At 33.8% G+C, this 23,163-nt stretch overlaps 1 protein-coding gene across 3 annotated transcripts; it reads left to right on the plus strand.

Annotated features, from left to right (window-relative positions):
* Positions 1–1,786: 1,786 nt before the first annotated feature.
* Positions 1,787–21,292, plus strand: LOC124848400 (ubinuclein-1-like). 3 transcript variants are annotated; one of them, XM_088101719.1, is made up of 13 exons: positions 1,787–2,334; positions 3,709–3,795; positions 3,956–4,045; positions 4,192–4,268; positions 9,123–9,714; positions 15,483–15,582; positions 15,682–15,791; positions 16,010–16,096; positions 17,300–17,425; positions 18,833–18,958; positions 19,052–19,099; positions 20,259–20,360; positions 20,662–21,292. In XM_088101719.1, exons 1-13 carry the CDS (start codon positions 2,092–2,094, stop codon positions 21,112–21,114), a joined length of 2,241 nt encoding a protein of 746 aa, XP_087957845.1. In that variant the 5' UTR covers positions 1,787–2,091; the 3' UTR covers positions 21,115–21,292. The 3 variants fall into 3 exon arrangements, with proteins under 3 accessions (XP_087957845.1, XP_087957830.1, XP_087957838.1); XM_088101704.1 differs by having other exon boundaries at positions 1,788–2,334; positions 18,827–18,958; XM_088101712.1 differs by having other exon boundaries at positions 1,789–2,334; positions 16,013–16,096; positions 18,827–18,958.
* Positions 21,293–23,163: the final 1,871 nt, after the last annotated feature.

The raw sequence follows: 23,163 nt of genomic DNA on the forward strand, positions 1-23,163 counted from the left end.
CTAGTTACTCATACAATTTATTAAATGATTTCAAAAGAGAGACATTTTCCTTTTCTTGGACACTAAAACATTGTTCATAAGCTTGATTCCATTTATAATAGACATATAAGAATATTTCTTTTTTAGACGTCATTGCTTTTAAATAGCTTTTCATACACAACAATATTTCATTTAATGTTTATTGTTACATTTCAAAATCTGAGTTGTGTAGAGAGTCTATTCTCTAACGATCTTGTCTTAACACATATAAAAACAAATGCTTTATTCAAAAGTTTTGCATTGATTTAGAAGAACGTTAGATGCGAAGACATTCTAGGAATGTTTCTTTAATGCCTCCTGTCTATCCAATTCGTACAAGATGCATAATTGTCTCTACAAAAGCAAAGTAGCATCTGACCTAATACAAAAGGCTACAACACCTACATCAAAGTCAATGCCTTTGAGTAATAGATCTTTCTTGAAGTTGTCTATATAAGGAAGACTGCATGAAGAGAAGAAATCAATCATAACTGCATATACTCAAATGGTATCATTCTATTGCATAGTCCAACTCTTTGAAAAAGAAAACTCTTTGTAACAAGTTTTCCAGATATACTCTGTATTGTTCAAATATCCTCTCTAAGAGATATTTTATATGTACTTACTTTTAAAAACACTATTGATTTTGGATAATCATAAGTGATTTAAAACATTATTGTTAAATGTTTAGTGCGGTGAAATATTTTATACCATAAACTCGTTGTATCTTTTTAAAGATAATGTAACCCTTTAAGAGTGCTTAAAGAAGAACTACACGTAACTCAATTAGAGTGAATCATGGTTACATCCATCTTTTGATTTTAACTATTGTTTTTGCACATCAAAATCTTAAATTTCAAATTTAGTTTAGTTTTAGCATTTCACCTAATTAGGAATTTTTTTATCCTTGTTTAGTTTATGCTTCAACTAGACATTCTTAAGACCAACTCATATTGCATCGGGTATGATTGCATTTTTAGGATATAGTAGACATGATTCCAGGCATTGATTCTCCAATTTGCATTCTTAGTTCTTAGAGAACTTTCATCAAACAATTATAAAAATTGTTATTATGAATTATTTTTTGCATTCTTAGTAAGCTAGATACAATTAATTGCATCTCCATATTATATCGGTTAATCAATTTCTATTTTCCACTCATTACTATTGATATTAATCTATCATAAGTAGGAATCAATTATTGCATTTTAGACTTAAGGATATCTTTACATTTCGATTTTGAATTAAGTTCATATAAACATAACACTGATTTATGAGTCATCTCGTTCATTTTGACACTTTGGTTGTCATTATATTAGTTAAAAAAATTAAGTTTTTACTAAATTTCGAAAGAAGGTTTAACAATATGAAATTACTATTATGAATTGTTCAATTTAAAAGACTTTAAAATTGTTCAATTCAAAAAACTTCAAAATTACATAATCCAAAAATAACTTAAAAGTTAATGTTAAATGTTATTTGAATGCTTAAAAAACAAAAACTTACCATAAAAAAGCTAGCTAATTTGAACCTTCACCTCCAACAATTCTCTCTAAATCCGATATTTAAAATAAATATCAATAAAAGTTTTGGAGATTGAATGAGTTATAAAGAAAAATAAAAAACAAACAAAATAGACAAATTTAAAAAATGAGGAGTGCATAAAGTAAAAACACTACATTGAACAAATGATGCGGCCCACAGATACCATTCCCCGCCCCAAATACCTTTTGCCTCCGTCGCTTGCCCGGAAAAGAAAAGGACTGGAAATTTTTTACAACCGAGTCGAAATTGCGGTTAAACTCAAAACCCATCCACAATACCTTTTCTTTCATCTCTCTTGTCATAATATTTTCTTTTATTTTTATCTTTCTTTCTCCCTTTCTCATTTTTTGAATCCCGCGCAATCCCAATTCGCTTCTTCAGCTCTTCCTCTTCTCGTTCTCTGTCTCTGTTCTTCTTTCCAGATTTTAGGGCTTATCATTCCGTTTCCGCATGTTCCTCGCGCTCTAACAATTCTCCCTGAAAACAAGCACCGACGCCCGATAAATTCGCCAATCGGCAATCACTTTGATGGCGGAGGATACGGCTCCTCTTGGCGGCGGCGATTCGTCGTCGGCGGCGAGGGCTCCGTCATCCTTCGTGAAGAAAGGTGACAGGCAAATGTTCACAGTGGAGCTTCGGCCGGGAGAGACCACCATAGTGTCGTGGAAGAAGCTGATGAAAGACGCCAATAAGGTTAACAATAAGGGACCCACTTCCGCACCAGAGCACCTGCCCAATGGGAACCCTGTGCTCGAGTCCAGAATCGCTCCGGTGAGTCTCTTTTTTTAATTTTCATTTAGGTTCCGAATTGTTACGAGTATGTGTTGCTGTGGTTCTGAAATTTCAGTGTACGCACATTATTATTCAGTGAGTAGATAGCAATGTGTGGGATATAGTGTGGTTTATGGATGATATTTTTTATTCTAATTTGTAAGAGTGGCTTTCTACTGAGCCGTGATTGTTTTTCCTTTGGCACTGAAATAAGGGTCTGGGTAAGGCTAGGTTTTGGGAACAGATTCTGCCAAACCTTTCGTGACTGACCTTAAGTTGTTTCTGTCTAACAATCTAGGTTTCTCTTTTGAAAATTAAATAATTGTCTGTCAAAAGTACGTGTTTCTTCTCCGTGTTTGACAACGGTGTGTGCTGTGTGACACTGCCCTTATGTAAAATTATTTGAAAGGGTTTTGTCATGGCAAAGTTGAATTGCTCCTGGAAGTACTTGAATTACATTTCCAATTTATTAGTTTGAATGCATGGCGACAACTGTTTGACAACGGTGTGTGCTGTGTGACACTGCCCTTATGTAAAATTATTTGAAAGGGTTTTGTCATGGCAAAGTTGAATTGCTCCTGGAAGTACTTGGATTAGATTTCCAATTTATTAGTTTGAATGCATGGCGACAACTGTTTGTTTCTACTTAATTATTTAAAAGGGTTTAGCCGTGGCAAAGTCAAATTGCTCCTTGGAAGTACTTGTATTTGATTTCTACTAGTTTGAATGCATAACGGTTTGTGCCAGCAGTGCTGCTCTTATAGAAAATCATTTGAAAGGTTTTTGTTGCGGCAAAATGGAATTGCACTCGGAAATACTTGTCTTTGACTTCAAACTTAGTAGTTTGAATGCATAACTGTTATTATGGAAAAACTATTTGAAAGGGTTTCGTTGTGGTCAAATTGCACCTGGAAGTACTTGTATTTGACTTCAAACTTGCTAGTTTGAATGTACAAAGAGAATGGTTTGTGCTGCAGTGCTTCTCTTACGGAAAAATATTTGAATGGAAAAGTCGGAAGTACTTGTATTTGACATCAAAATTGTAAGGTTGACTGCATGATGCATATTGATATAATTTCTGTTTGAATTTGCCTTTTGGCATGGTATAATATTGTCAAATGTTGCCTCTACACGGATTACCTGACTTAACATGAACATGTGTATCCCAGATGCAAATCCAAACACATATATCTATTTATTTGTGACATGAAATTATTATAGACAAGGTGATCAAGCCTTTAATTGTCTCTGTCTTGTTTTACGACACATTATATTATTTGAATTAGTAAACCAGTAGAAATCAGCATACTGTCTCTTTTAGTGGTGCGTGGTTTCTTTTGTGCTTCACTATTTTGATAAACTTGTCAATTCTAGGGACAACCTAAGAAGACGGAAGAACAGGGTGCTCCTCAGCCAAATCGTTTCAGTGCTGTAATAGAAAAGATTGAACGCCTTTACATGGTATGATTGTATTGCTTCACGCGATAGTGTTACTAGATGCACTGTACAAAAATGAATTGATTTATACTGTAAATTCACAGCATAGATGCATATGTAAGTTTTATTTGCTTTTTTCAATCTGTTTTCCATGTTGGGAATAATGAGACCAAATCATTTTTAGGGTAAGGATAGTAGTGATGAGGAGGATCTACTCGATGTTCCTGATGATCAGTATGATACAGAAGACTCTTTCATTGATGATGCTGAATTGGTTGGTATCTTTTATACCATTTTGCTTTGTTATGACATTATGACTATTTGACCTTTGATTGATGATAAAACAGGAATTTCATTGTCCTATATTGTGACCATTTCACCTTTCATATTTTTTAATTAGTTTAACTCTTCTTTCTGCAGGATGAGTATTTTGAGGTTGATAACTCTGCAATCAAGCATGATGGGTTCTTTGTAAATAGGGGGAAATTGGAACGCATGTAAGTGATTTTTGTTTGAATATTTTCTGTGTATGTCAATTTCTTTTCTTTATGAGGAGTAGCCTTAGTGCAAACTAAGGTTGCTGCCTTGTGGCCTGGAGGTCACCAGTTCAAATCCTAGAAATAGCCTCTTTGCTTGTAGGGCCAAGTCTGTGTAGATCTTCCTTCCACAAATTTCTGTAGGTGAGAGTCTCATGGATTGGGTTGCCCTCTTTATGTCTATCTCTTTATTTTTGTAAATTGCTTAATTTTGGAAGTGATTTCACTTTTCTCTTTTTAAGCTAATGGATATAATACTAAAGTCATTGGAATAATCTTGGGACCTTCAGTTATATTTATGCTTGTGGCATTGTCTTAACATGAAATGAGATCATATACCATTCACAGTCATATTTTGAGTCTGTTAGTAGTGATCACAACTAGTCTATACCTGGTGAGATATATTTTATGGTTGGAATGATGAGATTATATATATATATATATATATATATATATATATATATATATATATATGTATATATATATGTATGTATGTATGTATCAATCTATCTATATGTACATGTATGTGCATTTTTGTTGAGTGTTATCCAACAATCATATAAACGGTAGAGCTTCATCCCTCTTTGTATGTGAAGATGCTAAGAGTAAAGATTGATCAATTGTTTTCTTCTCATACAAGTTCATATAATTCATAGAATTTTGAAATGGCCAGGATGATTTCATGGATGTGTAGATCCTTGATTAGAATATGACCTTTAGGGTCTTTGGTAGAGGATAGAAATGGAAAATAAAGGAACGGAACAAAAACGAAGAGAAATAGGTGAGATAGAGTGGAAATAAAGATTATTTGGTTTAAGTTAGGTTGCCAATAGCCATCATTGCTATAAGGGAAGAGCGGCAGTGAGGCACAACATACCTTCTTTCATTGTGTTTTTGTAATTTTGGTTGGTGAAACCGAGCCAGGTGGCTGTAGTTGTGCTTTTGGGTGTTTTAGCAATGTGGCTATGAAGCTATGTAGGACATTAGGCACGACACAAACACATCTATAGTATCCAAAATGTAGGATATAGGACATAAATCTATATATTAGATCATTATGTATTTACATACACAAAATCATCTATAAAGAAGATTAGTCAAATGTAATAATCTAAACACATTGTTAGCTAATACAAAAATGAATCTAATCTATCTAATATCCATAAAGTGAAAAGTAGTGATCATATAAAATTTGTTCCTTATTTCTATAATCATAATAGAAGCTTGTACAATAAGTTTACAAGTTTATGAGTTTTTTTAGAAAATCATTTTATTTGTCATTATTAACATTATGTTGGAGTTATGTCAAAATTATGTTAGAGACAAAAAACAAATGTCTTTCAAATTGGACACTTCACCTATATGTGTTGTAAGAGTGTCATACGCTTGTCGGTATCTGATAGGTGTCAGACATAGGGACACATCATTTATGAGGCATGTCCGAACTTTATAGTTATGAAGCCCAGCTGAAAACTGCTGCTCCATACACTCTATGACCCCCATTGTGCTGATGTTGACGTTCCATTTGTGTCACAAAACGATTCACTTTGTGGGTGTAATGCTAGCTATCTGAAACTTGGTGTGGTGATCCATAGGTTTCAGGGTGTAAATTTGGGTCCAACATTTGTCATATTTTTTGGTTGCTTGTCAACTTAGAATATGTAAACAATTATTATAATGTAATATAGTATAATACAAAATACAATATAATAAACTAAATAGCGATAATAATGAAATAATAGTATTAAAAATATATAAATATATAAAAAAAATTAATTAAATCATTAATAAGCTAACTAAAGCATAATATATGATTTAATATGTTAAAAATACTAGTTACTAAAAATATAATAACCTAACTAATTGTAGTACTTTAGTATTAAAAACTAAATGAAACATACGATATGATATAATAACCCAAATAATATAATGATAGTAAATACACTAATATAATGATACGAGACTCACACACACAAACACACATATATATATATATATATATATCTATATTTATATATTAAATAGAATAACGGTCATCCTGGTTTAACTACTTAGTTTCTAGAGAAAATAATAGAAATAGAGGAGAAATAAAGTGAAAATAAGATTGTATGGTTGAAGAGAAATAGAGAAAAAGTGGAAATTAAATTTTAAGAATTATTATTTTAAAAAAATATTATTATTTATTAATTTTAGTATTAATATGTGTTATTTACACTTATTATTTTTTGTTTTATTATTAATATTACTAGTTTATTGCTAATATTGTTTTTGTTATTATTTATTGTTACTAATAGTATAATCTATAGAAATATATAGAATGGGATTTTCAAATTTAGTGTACACAAATCATTTTTCTATTTTAGCCGTACTGATGTTTTCAAATCACAATACTAAAGTCATGGTGAATGGTAGTGATGCGAGACTTATTTTACACATAGTAATGTCTTAAAATCACAAACAACTCATTGGGAAGGTTAGTGATGACGGAAAGTAGTGGAGAGAAACTACCACCTCAACAAAAAAAAAAATACATACACGTACTTTATTTGTCTTTCTATTACAATTAGCACCAAATGATGAGCTTGGTGGTGGTGGACCTAGAGGTGGGGGTTATGGTGGTAGGCCTAGAGGTATTGAGCTTGATGGTGGTGGTTATTGGGGTGGCTGGGAATCATCAATTAAGAGCTTGTTGTAGAATCATGGTTGCTACCCTTCATGTTCCCCCAATTCAATTTCTTGCATATTTTGCCGTCTCGAACTAGTAAAGACAAATGGATGTCAACGTAATCACTGCTCGGACCATTGTACACACTAATACCTTGCTCTTGGCTTTCCACTGTCAGCTTCCTGAAGTTCTTCATGTCTTCACTGTATATCATGCTTAGAACCCTCAAAGGAACCAAAAGCTCTACTGCAACCATTTCACCACTCCTCCATGTCCACCTTCAGGTCTGCCACTGCCTCACCTCCATATCTACCACCACCAAGGTCAGCATCTCCAGGCTTGCCACCATAGCCCCACAGCCTCACCACCGTAACCACCACCTTCAAGGATATTTAATTGTAATCCAACCAAATACAGCCACGTGGACTTCTAATTGTCAGAAAAAATAAAATCCAATTATATACAGCCACATGGATGTTTAATTTAATCCACTGTGGAATACCTTTTGCCACATAAAAAAGACTAAACGAAATTGGTGCATTCTTTGATTTAAGGATGAAATATAATTTTAGTCAATAGTTCAGAGACAAGAAAACATAGTAATATTTTTATTATAATATGCAGCATTATCGAAAAATAGGCATGGCAGATTTCGATGGTGAACTTTTTGCCGGCTGCCTCACTATAATGGTCTAAAATCGAGTTTTGCATGGAAGCTCATAATGATTGCTTTGGGCATCGTAGAGTGGCAGTTCGGAGTGGCCATGGATGAAATCATGAACTGTGCAACACTGGTTTGCGTATGGAAGAAGTCTTAGGTTAGCGTGACCAGTGTGAATTAGGAAATACTTTATTTCCCTAATTACATTATTCGGTTCCCTTAAGAACAAGCGAGACAAATCATGAATTGATTTGTCCTCTTCAATTGTATATGGGATATTTGTTAATATGATTAATAATTATATGTGAATGCTGTGATCATTATTTATAGAACAAATAACAATGAACAAAGGTATCAAGCCTTTTTTTCGACAACCTAACCCGATCAAACCTACACATTTAAAACCCTATCTTTATTTCTCTTTTGTTTCTAATTTTTCGCCAATGCATATTGGGTCAGTCCAATAGTGTTTCTTTTTAAAACTAAGGGTTGCACCATTCAACTCAACCCAAACCCAAATAACTATATCAGAAAATGAATTTAACACACCCCATCTCAGCCTCAAGCACTGCACCCATAGCCTTCTCTGGTTCCAGTGCAAGTGCTGTCGCTGTCTCACCACCACTGCCCTGCTGTCACTGTCTTGCTGCTGCAATCACCTCTAACTCCACTGCAAGTCCTCTTTTATTATTTTTTTCTTTGTACTTCCTCTTCATTTGGTGCCATCTGCCCTCCCTAAAATTTTCTTTTCTTCTTTTCCACTATAATTATTTGCTGAATATATGAAACATTTGATTACCTATTTTCCAGCATCCCCAATGACAACTGAACAAGGCAGTTCATGAACATCCAAAATATAAAGAGAAATTTAGGACATTTATCTTATATTTTGTTGTTATTTTAAGTTTTAAACTCGAATTTGGTGGTGTTTTGGTTTAATTTTATTGTTATTTGAATTTTTAGACATAATATTATTATTAATTATATGGTTGTCTTTCATTAATTTTAGCTTTACAATTATATTTTTGTGTTTTGTCTATGATGCTTCAGCCATAACTCATATGGCTTGCAATATTTTTTCATAAAGCATTTTATGATCTAGTTTTGATAGCACTGTTAGTATGTGTTATTATGTATTATTGCTTTCATTATTGTAAAATAATAGAAAAAAGGGGATTGCTGTTAAATTATTTAAGGGCTGTATAAAGTATTTAATTTGTATCTCAGAGTTTCAGCAAGTGTATACCTCACCATAGCAGTTTTGGGGTTGATTGCTACACACATTTAAGATTGATAACTATGAAATGAAGGTTGTATGTTATTGTTGAATATTCATAGCATTATTTTTCTGGCTTGTGGTTGGATTTTATTCCTGAGAATTTTTCTACATATGTTGTGTCAACATTTTAAATCTATTAAATTGTATACTTTAGCATTTTAGTTCTTCATACAAATTCCTGATTTTGTTCATTTTCTTGTTCTTTCTAAGAAATGAACCTCCAGTATTACCAATCCAGCAAGCAAAGAAAAGGCGCCGAAAAGATATATCAAAGAATCCTGGAGAAAATATTGATGGTCATGTATCAAATGAACTTGTGAAAGTGGGCAAGAGTGCCGTTGTGAAGACTGCATCATTACCTGTGAAAAATATGCTCAGTTCCTCAAATAATGTTGGCGTACCTAGTGAACATGAAGACCTGAAATTTCAGAAGCAAATGGATGTCTCTGGAATTAGTTTGAAAAAGAAAACTGCTGATGCTACACCAATTTCGGACCCCCCTGTCTGTTCAAAAGTATCAAATAATGATCCTCTTGATGCAGAAGGTGCTGATAAACAGAAGACTGAAGTGTCTCAATCTAAGAACACGGGTGATAAATTTAAAGATGCAGGTGGATTGGTTGATACTTCTCATCATAAGTACCATGAAAAAAATTTATCTGCACATTCAAAATCCCAACCTGGGAAATCCTCAAGTAGTCTTGACAATGTAGAAAACACTGGTCGGTCAAAAGATAAAAATTGCATCCGGGAACTGCCAGATCTAAACTTGTCTGTAGGAAAAATTGCTATACATGCACTAGTAAGTTTATCTAACTGCTTTGTGGTTTTTATTGTATTTGCTGTATGATAAATATAACTTATGAAACATTGAATACCAATAAAAAGATTGTCCGTTGCACTTATAGCTATTTATTTTTTTTATTCAGCTTTAAATTAAAGGCTTCACTATTCTAAGCGCATGAAACTGCTCCACCAAATAAGCACTTGTATGTATTTGAGAAAAATAAAAAGAGAGAGCAGATATTTTAGAGAAGCTTGTGCAAGTCTCTCTTAGGTTCTCAATATTTATATAGAAACTGTAGATTAATCTGAGATACAGTGAAAGAGAGTAGAGTAGAAAACAAGTAAAGACACCTCTAGGATTCTAGGCACAACTCAAAACAACTTTTTAAAAAAGCTTATTCTAATACTCCCTCTCAAGTTGGGGCATACATATTGTTTGTATGAAGTTTGGAACAATTAAATTCAATTTGAGGCTGGTAGAGCATTAAAAGTATATGTGAGAAAGAAAAAGAAAGGAGGGCAGAGGAAGGAGAATTAAGAGCGGAAAAAGGGAGTGTCAGTTAGTAGTTAGTTGTAAGGAGGGAAATACTATAAATAAGAGAGAGTTTGTAAAAGGGGGGCGGGGGGGTTAGCCTTTTTGTACATTGGGTTTAGACTAGAGCCTTGCTCCAGTGGGAGGAAGATAGGCTTCCTTGAGGGTGATTCTTTGTACATTGAATTCTTTCATTCTTCAATAATATACATACTATTCAGACTGTTGGTGTGTGTTCTAGTGAGAAAGAGAGAGTTGATCAACTTCTTTACCAAAGAAGTCTATCAGAGGCCTTATTAGATTTTGTTTTCACATCTGCAAGCTGATCATTTGATCCGTCAAATCCATTTGATCCATCAAATCCAGTACAAATTTTCTTGGACTACAACTTTTCTGAAATAAATTGTTAGTTGATTTTTGTGTGTTTGGTTTTCTCGTGGAATACAAGATTGAAAGTAACGTGGAGAGCTAATTGATTATCCTAACATCTTCAATTGCTAATCTTACAAAATTTTAGTTCTTGGAGGAATTGTTTTACCCAGACAAGTTTACTAGTGCAAGATGCCATTGTCCTATATTTAGCTTCAGCAGTTGATCAAACAACTACATTTAGCCTTTTGGATTTCTAGGAAATAGTATTTCCTTCAATGAAAACTCAATATTATGTAGTTGAGTGATCGTACCTAATCAACATTATAATGCCCAGACATTTGGGTATTCCTTTCATCCTCATATAATAGACCTTATCCTAGAATCTTGAGGTAGTTTAGAATACAAATTGCAAAGTTTCAATGTTCAGTACAAGGAGTTTTCATGAACTGACTAATAACACTTAAATATTAGGGGTGAATAGAATAATTTTATTGTTAGGAGTACATCAGATGTATATACAAGATTGGAAAACTAATTTTAGAAATATAATAAAAAACTTAATATAATCATATCCCTATGATTTAGGGATATAATCAGATCCCTATTATTCTGGATATAGTTAGATTCCTATGATTCCGAGATACTTACATGATACACTTTAACTATAATCTGTTTAATATGGAATGATAAAATATGATTGTTGAAACTCCTTCTCAAGCTGGTGAGTCTGCATTTTCCATTCCCAGCTTGGAAACAATGCTTTCAAGGTTGTTGCTATTCAACCCCTCTGTTAGAAAGTTTGGAAGGTTGTTGAGAGGAGACATTTGTAATGGAGATTTGAGCACTATCTAATTTTTCTTTTATAAAATATCAATCAATTTCAATGTCTTTGGTTCTATCATGTTGCATTGGATTATGGGCTATGTTAATAGTAGATTTATTATTACAGTAAAGTCTCATATTAGTTCACCTATCCCTTATGCCATTGCCCCGAACTTTGCTTCAACACTAGAACTTGCTACCATTTTTTGTTTTTTACTTTTCCAAGTTACAAGATTATCACCAAGGAAAGTACAATATCGAGTAGTTGATTATCCACAATTGACCCAACATAGTCTGCATTTGTATATACTTCAAGATTTACATTTCCATTTTGTTTGAACAAAACTCCCTTGCCTGGAGTCCCTTTCAGATATTGCACAATTCTTAGTGCAAACTGTAAATGAATCTCCGCTGGCTTGTGCATGATCGTGGCATAACATTTTATTTCTTAACTTTTCACAGTATACCTATGTCTAGAACACAATATAACTACATCCTTAATATTAAGGATTTGGACAAGGAGAGTTTAAAACTTGACTTTCTATGCACATAAATGAGGCATTTTCCATGTGCATTCTCAATATGATATATAATTCATACGTTTGCATCACAATGATCTTGACAAGGAATGTTTAAAAATCCACTACTATGCTCAATACAAATGCAATGCACATTGAGGTAATTTAACTTACTAACTGTCTGTATCTCCCATGTTTAGTATATGATTCTCCTTGGTCTAGTACAAGTTTGAGAAATGGATCCATTGGTGTGTCCATAGGCTTAACACTTGACATCCTTTTTTCTTCTAGAATCTCCAAAGTATATTTTCTCTGAGATATGACCATTGGTATTGAAAGTGACTGCATGTTTTCGATAGAAGGAACATGTGTGTAGTATGGGACAAACACAGAAAGAGACCTTAGTTGACTCATAATACTATTTAAGATCAGGAAAAAAACAATACGAGGATGACGATATCCCAGGATGACGCATTTGAATGTGTAAAGGAGAAAGTTTATCTTGACTTGGTGAGGTAATATACAAAACATGTGGTACTAAAAGTGTGTAGGTTGATTGTATAAAGGAGAATGAGGAAAAGGGATAGAATGAGGTACTTGATAATTAAGGACATATGATGGCATGCGGTTAATGAGATATCATGCTATTAGGACAACATCCCCCTAAAATAGTGAGGAAGGTGACTATGAAGAAGTGTATGAGTAGTTTCCATAAGGTATGTGTTTTTGTGTTCAACTACATTTTGTAGAAGACTATGAGGACATGAAATTTGATGAAAAATATCATTGGAGCCCATGAAGTGATAAAATTGGTGAAACAAATATTCGTGGAATTGTTATAGTGAAAAGCACATGGATTAGAAAAATTGTGCTTTGATTTCATTAGAAAAGGTTTTAAATATAGGAAACACTTCTAATCGATTCTTTTTGAATCAAATCCTTGTACTTATACAATAATTATCAATAAAGGTAAGAAAAATTTAAAACTAGAAAGAGTAATAGTACGAGAATGAGCCTAACAATGAAGTGAACTAATGAAAAAGGATATGACACTCCTTTATTAAGAATATAAGGAGAAGGTTGTTGAGTATGTTTTCCTAATTGACATGATTTACACTTCAAACTAGACAAATGTTTTAAACTTGGCACTATCTTCTACAATTTTGTCAACCCAGAGTATCCTCATTGTTCATGAACCATCAGTGGAGAGACTATAGATGTATGTACCAATGGTGATGAGAGAGGTAGTTAAGATCATGTGAGTCACATTTTTAGTGAAGGTGAAGATAATGTCTTCAGATTTGATCAAGCAAGTGGCAACAATAAATTAAAAGGACAACTAGAGACATGAAGAATAAAGTGAACAATAAGCGACATGATGGGAGGTGTTGGGTAGGGTTAATGCAAGCTTGTGTTTGTAAACAATTGGCACCAATGATAAATGCAAATTGTAAGTAGTATTAACAGAAAAAGAAAATAACGAATACTATAGGTTGCACCAGAGTCCATGACCCAAGGACCAAGAGAAGAAGATTAAGAGAGACAAGTAGATGAACTTCTAAAGTTTGCCACCTAGGAGGGTTACTGGTAGATTTGCTAGTCTCATACCATTTGTTAAAGTTTTCATATGTTGTTAGAGTCATATGAGGCTGGTTAACTGGTATTGTAGTAGCAACAAGTGACTCATGGTAGATACCTGGGAAAAATTGGGTGAACAAGGAGGTTTCCCAAGTAAATGTGGGGGCATTGTTTGCATTTTGGAAGTTTTTTAGAATGATGTGTGCAAAAATGTCTAGAACTATTCCTCTATGATGTAAGGCACCATGCAAATGAAGTATGTGTCTCCCTTACTTAATTTCAAAGGATTGTGGTTCATGCTGAAGTCATAGTAGGGTTTACTCTGGTGATCCCAAAATCTGATCATGAGTAAACAACATATTCTTGTGGCAAGCCATACAAACCTAGGGTCATAAAAGAATTATGATTCTCAAGTTGCTGGGCATCTGCAGATATTGGAAGGACCTCATTAAAATCATGTTAGACAACATGAAGCCACCGAAGATAAGCAAAGATGTGGCTTCTCAAATTGTCGTGTGGTAAAAAGTATCAAAGATCTTAGCACATACCATAAAGGCGTATTGGCATGGAGGTCATGAATCTCACTCCAAACTGATGCACATGGATCATGGGGAGACAAAATAGGTTTGAGTGAGGTGTAGATAGTGGATTCAAATCAATCTTTATCCATTGTTTGCGTTCTATTGTAGGAAGAGAAAATAGGTTTAAGATGGGACTTGTAGCCCAACCCACTTAACCATAAGCTGATTTCAAAAGCCCACGTTGAATGATTAGACACATCCAACATTTCAATACTAGCAATATTGTTAGGGGTTGGAAAGTATATGAGAGAAAAAGGTATAGGAGAGAAGGAGAAGGCTGAACGGGGAAAGACGGAAGACCAAGCCGAACGGTGGAAAGCGGGGAGAGGTCAGACCAAATGGTGGAAGGCTGGGAGAGATCAGGCTGAACGGTGGAAGATGGTGAGGAGTCGAGCAAAACGGTCAAAGGCGGTGAGAGCTCAAGCGGAGCGATGAGAAGCAGTAAAGACCCTGAGCCGATCGGTTGAAGAGTGACTATCCTAACTGGGCGGGAAATATTTAGTAATAATTATAGTAAATAGAGCTATATCCTAGGAAAATATTCAGTACAAGTTAATTACATTAATTAGAGCTAAATCTTAGGGAAATATTCAGTATAAGTTAATTATAGTAAATAGAACTATATTCTAGGAAAATATTTAATATAAATCAAGCCTAGATGCTAGGGTTGAGGGCATGCTTTCGATTATTGAGTTTTGTTGACAGGCAGCTAGAGTCCTGTGAGGGAGGTTATGCTCCCAGTTATCTTTGTTTATCTTTGTTGATTCAGATATTACCATCAATAAAAGAGATTCATTCATCCATTATCATTTGTTTATTGTCTTTTCTACCTCTTGTGATCGTGTTTAATTACGTCTCCTACTCGGATACGTAACAAATAAGGTTAGAAAAGATGGGAGAATCTGTTTTGGATATTGATTGGGTGTAGGAAGACATTTATCTTATGGAACAGATGTTGGGTTCCACCTGCCATTGACTGTTATTGTTATTGCGGAATTCAACTTTCACCATGCACTCGGATCTAAACAGTGCCACATTTCACAGCATGTGACAATTAATAAGTAGAAATGCATTACTGATTCCCCTTTTTTTTGTGTGTGCGTCAAATTCAACACTCCCCATTAACTTGGCTGTTGTAGGATATTCTTTTCCATTTAAAACAATTTCTATTTAAGGCATATTGGTATACAGGGTTGGTTTATCTTTAAGAGAGATTTAAATTGAAGCTTTGGCAAACTATACTATCCTTGTAGCAGGCACTTGGTGAAATAACATTTTCCTATTACTATAACTTCTGAATACAAAATTTGTGAAAGTGGACTGTTTTATGTCTGTAACGTATACCGTATTAGTTGAGAGCTTGATTGAAGCTTTTATGCAGAAATCTGAACATGTGCTCAAGAAAGATGGTTCTAGTGCTAGGTCAAAAATTACAACACTTGAGAAAGCTATTCGAGATTTGGAGAAGATAGTCACGGAATGTAAGTTCAGAAAATTTTTTAAGTTTACATTTCTCAAATTAGCAGTGTGGGAAGTTTGTTGCTAATGCGAGTTTTTTTTTTTTTTTAATAATGATACAGCAAGGCCACCAACTATGGAAAACCAGGAGGGTGATAACACACCTCAGACTGTCAAACGGAGATTGCCTAGAGACATAAAGCTGAAACTTGCTAAAGTGGCTAGATTAGCAGTAATGGAAAATTTATTTTTGTGATTTCATGCTTTGTGCTTCTAGATCTGCACAATTTAGTACTTTTTTTCTCGAAATCTTCTCAGTTTGATCTTCTCTTAGAATAGACAGAGGGAGTGAGGGAGAGCACTAAGAAAGAATTATTTCAACCTCACTGAACCTAATAGAGTAGAGAACATTTATCACATAATAATATTAACTAAATGTTTTTGACGCAGCAGGCAAGCCAAGGGAAAGTATCAAAGGATTTAATTAACCGTCTTATGAGTATTCTTGGGCATCTGATTCAACTTAGAACTCTAAAGGTATTTCAGCTTGATAAACATGACTGGTAATCCCTTAGTGTGTATTATTTCAGCTTTTGGTCACAATACCCCCAATGCGTTTATAGATGGCTGATTTCTTTTTCACTGTTAGTTGTTGAACCCCAACTTTATATTAAATATGAAAATTGAAACTAAAGATTGTATCTCGCAAATCACATATCTTGCTGTCGAGTCCACCATACTGAACTTCTATACAATTGTTCATTTATTTGTTGGATGTGATTATGCATTAGCATATTTAGGCTTTGAATACATCCGTGACCCATTGTGACCTTATGAAGATTGTTTGTTTTTTCTTGCTTGACATGGTGTACTTCTGTGTCTAAGAAGGTCTTATTTCTAATTGATAGTTTGCCAACTTTCATTTTAATTAATCCGGTTTTCCTTCCGGAATGAAGTACTTGTTAGCTTTAGACATTTTTGCTTACTTCAGAGTGACAGATGGTCTTCCTGAAGGGCTTTTTAGTTCAAGATTGGTATAGATTAGTTTTTGAGAAATACTAGTTTTATTTTTTTATTTTTTAAATTCTTATGAACTGGGCAAGAATATGTAATTATCCCTTCAAAATAAATTAAACTAAGCACACACTAATTGCAATTGACCATGTTTGTGAAGTTTTTCTAGCCCACATTTTTTATTTGTAGAAACAAATTTAGGAAGAGTAAAATTGTATTGCCTCGGTGAGAAAGAACTTATTCGAGCTTTAGAAAAAAATTGTAGAATGTTCTGAACCTGCACATGCTCTTTATTTATTATAATCACATAAATGTTCCTTTTAAACACTAACAGTAGAAACCAAGCTGGTGATTTTTCACAGAAAAGTATTTATTCCCATTCCTACAAAATTAATCTTATCAATTGTGGACTCTAATTTTCAAGTCGTGTCTATAACTACATTTCAAGTTATCCTTCAGTATTAAACATACTCAACTTTGAACTCCATTCAACAATCTGTTAGATATATTAATCCTATACAGTTTTCACTATATTCAACACAATCCAATCCAAATAATAGTAATTTGCCACCTATTATTTATTTATGTTATTTTGGTCATCATATTGCAACTATTCTTCTCTTTATTTATATTTTATATCTACGAACATCATTATGTAGGTAGTTTTAGTTTCCAATATTGCTTGAATTGAAACTTATCTTCTCATGCAATGTCTTCCTGCTACAGAGAAACTTAAAAATTATGATCAGTATGGGTTTGTCTGCAAAGCAGGAGAAAGATGATAGGTTTCAACAGATAAAGAAGGAAGTTGTTCAGATGATTAAGATGCAGACCCCATCCATGGAATCGAAGGTTTATTACAGTTACCATTGCTATTTATTCCGTATTAAAATCAAATATTTGTAAACTGTCTTTAACGTGTCATATTTTCAGTTTTCCACTCATTCAGTAGTTACTTGTTTAGCTGGTTCATGTAGCTCCGTTTTGGTTCCCCCATATGACAGTTATATTTTCATTCTTGTGGATGTTTCTTTATATGGGTTTAATCCATTTGAGTTTTATATGCAGAACTTTATTTGGCATGGTTACTTAGGGATGAGTCATTTTACCTGGACAGGGATTTCATTAATTGTAATTTGTAATTCTGACACTCAATGTAGTTTCTTGCTAAATTTCTTTATGGTTGCATTCTAACCTGATTGCAATTTTTCATGAAATAATTGTACTTTTGATACATTAACAAATATTGGCTATTTAATTCAACCATTGACCTATTGTTCGTGCAATATTTCTTGATGTTTTGATGGGACCCTGATAGAGTATTAAGGGTGTGTGAAAGAAAGAAGAGAAAATGAGAGGGCGGTTAGAAGGTTAGAGAGTGGGAAAGGCTGCTAGACAGTTAGGCAGTTAGTTGTGAAGGAGGAGGAACCTTATAAAGAGTGTTGTGTGTGTTGTACAAGGGTTGGTTAATTCTTTTGTATTCTTTGGTATAGACTGGGTATCTGTCCCAGTGGAGGGAGAGTGCTCCTAGGAGTGTGAGATTGTACATTGTTCATACTTTCAGAAGTAATACATATAATATTCTTCTTTATTTTGTGTGTGCGTGTGAGACGTAGAGAGTTGATTGACTTCTTGACAAAAGAAGTCTATCAGACCCCAAATTAAGAACTGGAAAGGAACTGATATAATTCTGATGGTAAATTAATCGCTGGGCTGACTCTACTATTCCATAGAAAAATAAATATAGCATCCCAGAGACATTGAAAATGGTGCAGGGTGGAATGGAGCACTGCTCCTTACAATATGGAGTAACCAACCAAAATTAATGAAAACCTTTACTGAAGAAGGACCAACTCCTTCACTAGGCCTGGCCACAATAATGTCCAATAGAAAATATCCGCCTCCTCCAAATACCCAATCTCTCCCATAATGTGAGATTCCTGTATCCTTCTCCCCTCTCCTCTGCTGCCAGGTGTTCATTCTGTTACGCTCAATCCTTTTTCCTCTTCCAATGAAGCCAGCTGATCCCTCTTTTCACCATTTCAACACGGGCTTGGTCTTTCAAACCCACGCACTTCCTCACTTTCCACATCCCTTATATTTTCCGTTTTTCCTTTTTTCCGTTATATATATTGGCCTATCATGTTTGCTTTGCATCTTGATTGCAATTTTTCAGGAAATAGGGTGCTTTTGATTGATAAATAAATATTTTGGTTATTTCATATGGGATGCTTGTTAATGTCTTCCTTTCAGTTACAGCAGCAAGCTGGAGCATCTGGGGAAAAAGAAATGGGTCCTGATGGAAAAGCAACAACTAAAAAGATTTTTAGTATGGACACTGCATTGGAAGACAGGATTTGTGATCTCTATGACCTTTTCGTTGATGTACAGAAGTTCGAGCTTTAAATATTTATTTTGTTGATCTTGTTTGGTTTGTTAATATTTGTCCTTAATGAATCTTGTTTGCAATTGTTCCAGGGTTTAGATGAAAATGCCGGTCCTCAAATCAGAAAGTTGTATGCTGAGGTGGTTAAATTTTCTGTCTTCCTCTCAATATTGATCTAGCAGAGTTAATAGATTGCTAGTGTTATCGCTATGTTTATCTTCCTTTGTTTTTAATTTGAGTACCTACTTTCCTAGGTTTGATTTGGTTTATTTTATTTTGAATATATCCTTGTTTATGTTAAAATTACGTAATTAGTACTATTTAAAATATCTATTATCCCTTCTTTTCAAGTTTTAGAGACTATAGGTATCAATAGTGCACAATCGCAGTAAAATTCAATAGATGCAGAAAAGCAGGTTTTCACTGGACAATGGCACCACTGCAGTCTGCAGCGAAACCAGTGAATTTCCCTTTTTCCCAAAAGCTACACATTCTTTAGGGTTTTTTAACCACTGTTTTCAGCAACACCCATCTCTGTTTTTGCGTCTATTCTCCGACAAAAGAAATTTTGGATCCTTCATTTTTTGTTTACTTTGCTATTGATTGTTATTAGTATTTGTAAATATGCCAAGAAATATCAGTTTCAAGTATTTGTTTAGCACTATGTATGTAATTATGTACATAATGATGAATAATAATATATTTGTTTGATAATATATTATTATACAGCAATGATCGTACCATCCACTATCCTGCTATAAATTGAGGTTTCACTATCTATATTGATACCTATGTTTGAAACCTTGAAAAGAAAAGGATTTTCGGTTGTATTTTCATGCATGGAAATTTTCTTGATTGTCATTTTTTTTCCATTCTTCCGTATTAAATGATTCTGTTTCTTCTGAAGTTTGTGTTACTTTGTGACTGTATTTTATATGCATTGTAGTTTCTTGTGCTAAAGTTAATATCTTTATTTTTTACTAGTGGAAACAAGTGCTACGTGCACGTGTTCTCTTTTTATTGTAGATATTTTATTTTAAAAATATAACTGAATTTAAATAAATAGTGATTTAAAAGAATAAAATAGTAAAATAATTATTTTAATTTAAAAATAATTAAATTTAAATTAATGGTTATTTAAAAGATAAAAATGGAAATATAGTTATTTTAGTTTAAAATAATAGTTATTTAAGAGTAAAATTGAAAAAAAAAATGTGTATACAAAAAGGAAAAAGAAGAATCTCCTATATCTATGTATAGATAAAAAAGATTTCTCACTTTGGATTGCATTGTCTTCAGCTTGCAGAATTATGGCCAACTGGTTACATGGACAACCATGGGATCAAGCGTGCAATTTGCAGGTCAAAGGAGAGGCGCCGAGCACTGCACATCAGACATAAGGTATCCCTATGCAACGAAATAACTTTTAATGTTGTGTAGTAACATTCTAAAATCTCTTTAAAAAGAAGAACCCTTTCCTTGTCAGTTTGGGAAATTTAATAGAGTTTTTTCACGACCACAGGTCTAGTCTGCAAATGCCTATGTAGCATAACTATATAGGAACAGTAGTCTTTTAATTTTTCTGAAGAATTGCGGAACTTGCTTTCTGTTCTTTGTATGTACTCATGACAATCAGGATTTGATATTTGTGGCGATGATGTTTTTAGTTTATTTTTATCTTACTGGTTCCTCATACTGTTAGGATCGGGAGAAAATTAAGAAGAAAAAGTTATTTGCACCTAGACAAGATGAGAATGCTCGATTCGATGCTAATCCAATTACTTCGCAACAGCCCATGCGAGAGAGATTAGCTACAGACTCTAGCAGTTTTAATCATATTTCAGTAAACAAGGCAGTTTCTAATACAATTGCCGCTCCACGGATTTACTATCCTTCTATGAATGGTTCAAAACAAGAAAAAGCAAAGCGAAGTTCTAGTGGTTCTCTGGATGATGACGGGGATGAAGATGTTTTAGTAAAGAAGAGAGTAAAGAGAAGGCCTGAACAGGGTTTAGAAGGAAATAATTTTCGTCCTGGGAAGATGACGGCTTTTACGCGAGTTGACAAGACTAGGTCTCTAAAGCAGTCTGCGGGTGTTCTCCCCAAATCAAACATTCAGCCAAGTTCTCTCCATGGTCTTGAGCAGTCAAGCTAACGTGATATCAACTAGGATGTTTACTCAACAGAATCTCACCTTTACAGTTTTTTACCTATATATTTTTTTGGTGCTGTCCCCCTCCCAAGATCAGTTAATATCCTATACTGTTACCATTTTTGTAATTAATTTCCTTGAAATGTAGGTAGATTTATTGGTTGATGAGCCATATCGATAACTCAAGTCTCTCACTATTCCTCTCTGGCTTTTACTTCCTGCTTTCCCATTATTACAACAAAAAGACTGAACTATCCTTTCTCGGTGCACCACGTCATCGGTGTTGTTACAGTCATTGTTGTCACTGTGTCTTCTCTGATGCAGTTTTGCTGTCATTATTTGTTTTTGATTCTTGCAATGATGTGACAACATTAGCGGTAGTGTTGCCTATATGGCCTATAGGAAAGCTTGGGATACGTTGCTGACAGTGGGATCAGAGAAAGAGGACAAAACATAGGGTTTGGTGGAGATTTTATAGGAAGAAACGTAGTTTTTTTTTCTCCTTTTTAGATTGATCAATCTGTAATGTGCCCGCCATATTGTTAGTAAGTAAAGTAGGAGTCTAAGCATAAATGAGAGCCTTTCATCCCTTTTTATCTAGTACGGAGTAGGGAATCGTATTTATGTAGGGTTTCGAAAAATCCTTTTTGAAAAGCTTGTTCTGGACAACATTTCATGGTCTGGAAACGTTTGAAATATTTGTATTTTTATTCTGGAAAACATGTTTCGGAGATTTCTAGAATAGGTAATCTGGAAATCACCATTGAAGTCTCTGATACCAAATTATGAGGGTTGAGAAAAGCCTTCCTCTGGAGGCAGTGAGTGTGCAATGAATCAGTCCTTGTTAAACTAACATGATAGGGTAAATAGGATTACGAGCTTAGAACTTGGGTTTTATAAGAACGCATTAAAGTATGTTAACAAGATATAAAATGTAAGATTGAATAACTAAAAAGGTCTTAGAAATATATTCTTTGTTCTAACAACTAAATAAAATAATTAAAATTTGGGTTTTATAAGATTTTTTATTTTAAACGTGATATGATGCAATGAAACTTACAAGTAAATTAAACTTTCGTAGAATGATTCTTACAACGGAGATGGTCTGAGTAATAGGAGTCCTTTAAAAGCCTTTTTGCCAAAACTTTAAGAGGGTCATTTTTCATTGTGTGGGTCAATACATTAATTAATTCTTAAAAAGAAAGTTTTAAATTGTGAACATATGGAAGCGGTTATAAATATATTTGCAATGGACTGACTTAATATCTATTGATCAATTTAATGACAAATTTTGCTGTAAGGTGGTTTGTGTAAAGTTGTATATACATTCACTTTTATTAAAATAATTATACTTAGGGTTTATTTGCGGATACTTTGGGGAGTACTTGTTGGACTTATGTACATCCTAAGGCTTCTATTTAGAGTTGAATCATATAACGCATTTTGATTGACAACCATGTCTTTAATCTTTAGTAAACATTTCTTAAACGCTATTTGGTCGATGGATGAGATGACCTTTAAAAGACATTTAAGGGAATACGTTTGTTTAGTTTTTCAGCTTCACAGGCTTCAATATTTGGTCATTAACTACCCAACTTCTATAACTTCTATTTCAGGATGGATTTTTAACTTGATAACTGCACATTGTTACAGGAATGAAATTCTTGAATCCCATGTTTTCTTCCTGCACCCACATAGGCTTTATGAAATAATATTTTTACTTTTCATTCTAGCCCATGTACCAACGACACCCTTTCATCTCCATTGAGAGTCACCGCCTTCTTCCCTTCTACCAGCTCCGTTCAATCGCCAAGATCAACTTCACTTGACTTTCAATTCAAATCAACTTTAGTCGACTTTCAGTTTATATTGGTTATTTTGTCTTTTTTACTCTTTTAGGTCTATGAACATTTTCTTACGTGGGTTTTTATTTTTATTTTATAGACTTTTTTTACTCTAATATGTATACAAGGATCAAACCTATGAAATCGATCAAACTGAGAGTTCTACTTAATATATTACACATATATATTCATATCGGAAAAAATGTTA

This window comes from Vigna umbellata, chromosome 1, assembly GCF_029865625.1.
Source record: "Vigna umbellata cultivar VRB3 chromosome 1, Vumbellata_1.0, whole genome shotgun sequence".
Lineage (NCBI taxonomy): Eukaryota > Viridiplantae > Streptophyta > Magnoliopsida > Fabales > Fabaceae > Vigna > Vigna umbellata.

Bases quoted from the DNA above. Each gene is read 5' to 3' on its own strand.
- LOC124848400 (XM_088101704.1), top strand. From the start codon at position 2,092: ATGGCGGAGGATACGGCTCCTCTTGGCGGCGGCGATTCGTCGTCGGCG. The intron at 16,097-17,299 runs GTATTTCAGCTT...TTCCTGCTACAG, and splicing joins TTCAACTTAGAACTCTAAAG to AGAAACTTAAAAATTATGAT. The intron at 17,426-18,826 runs GTTTATTACAGT...TCTTCCTTTCAG, and splicing joins CCCCATCCATGGAATCGAAG to TTACAGCAGCAAGCTGGAGC.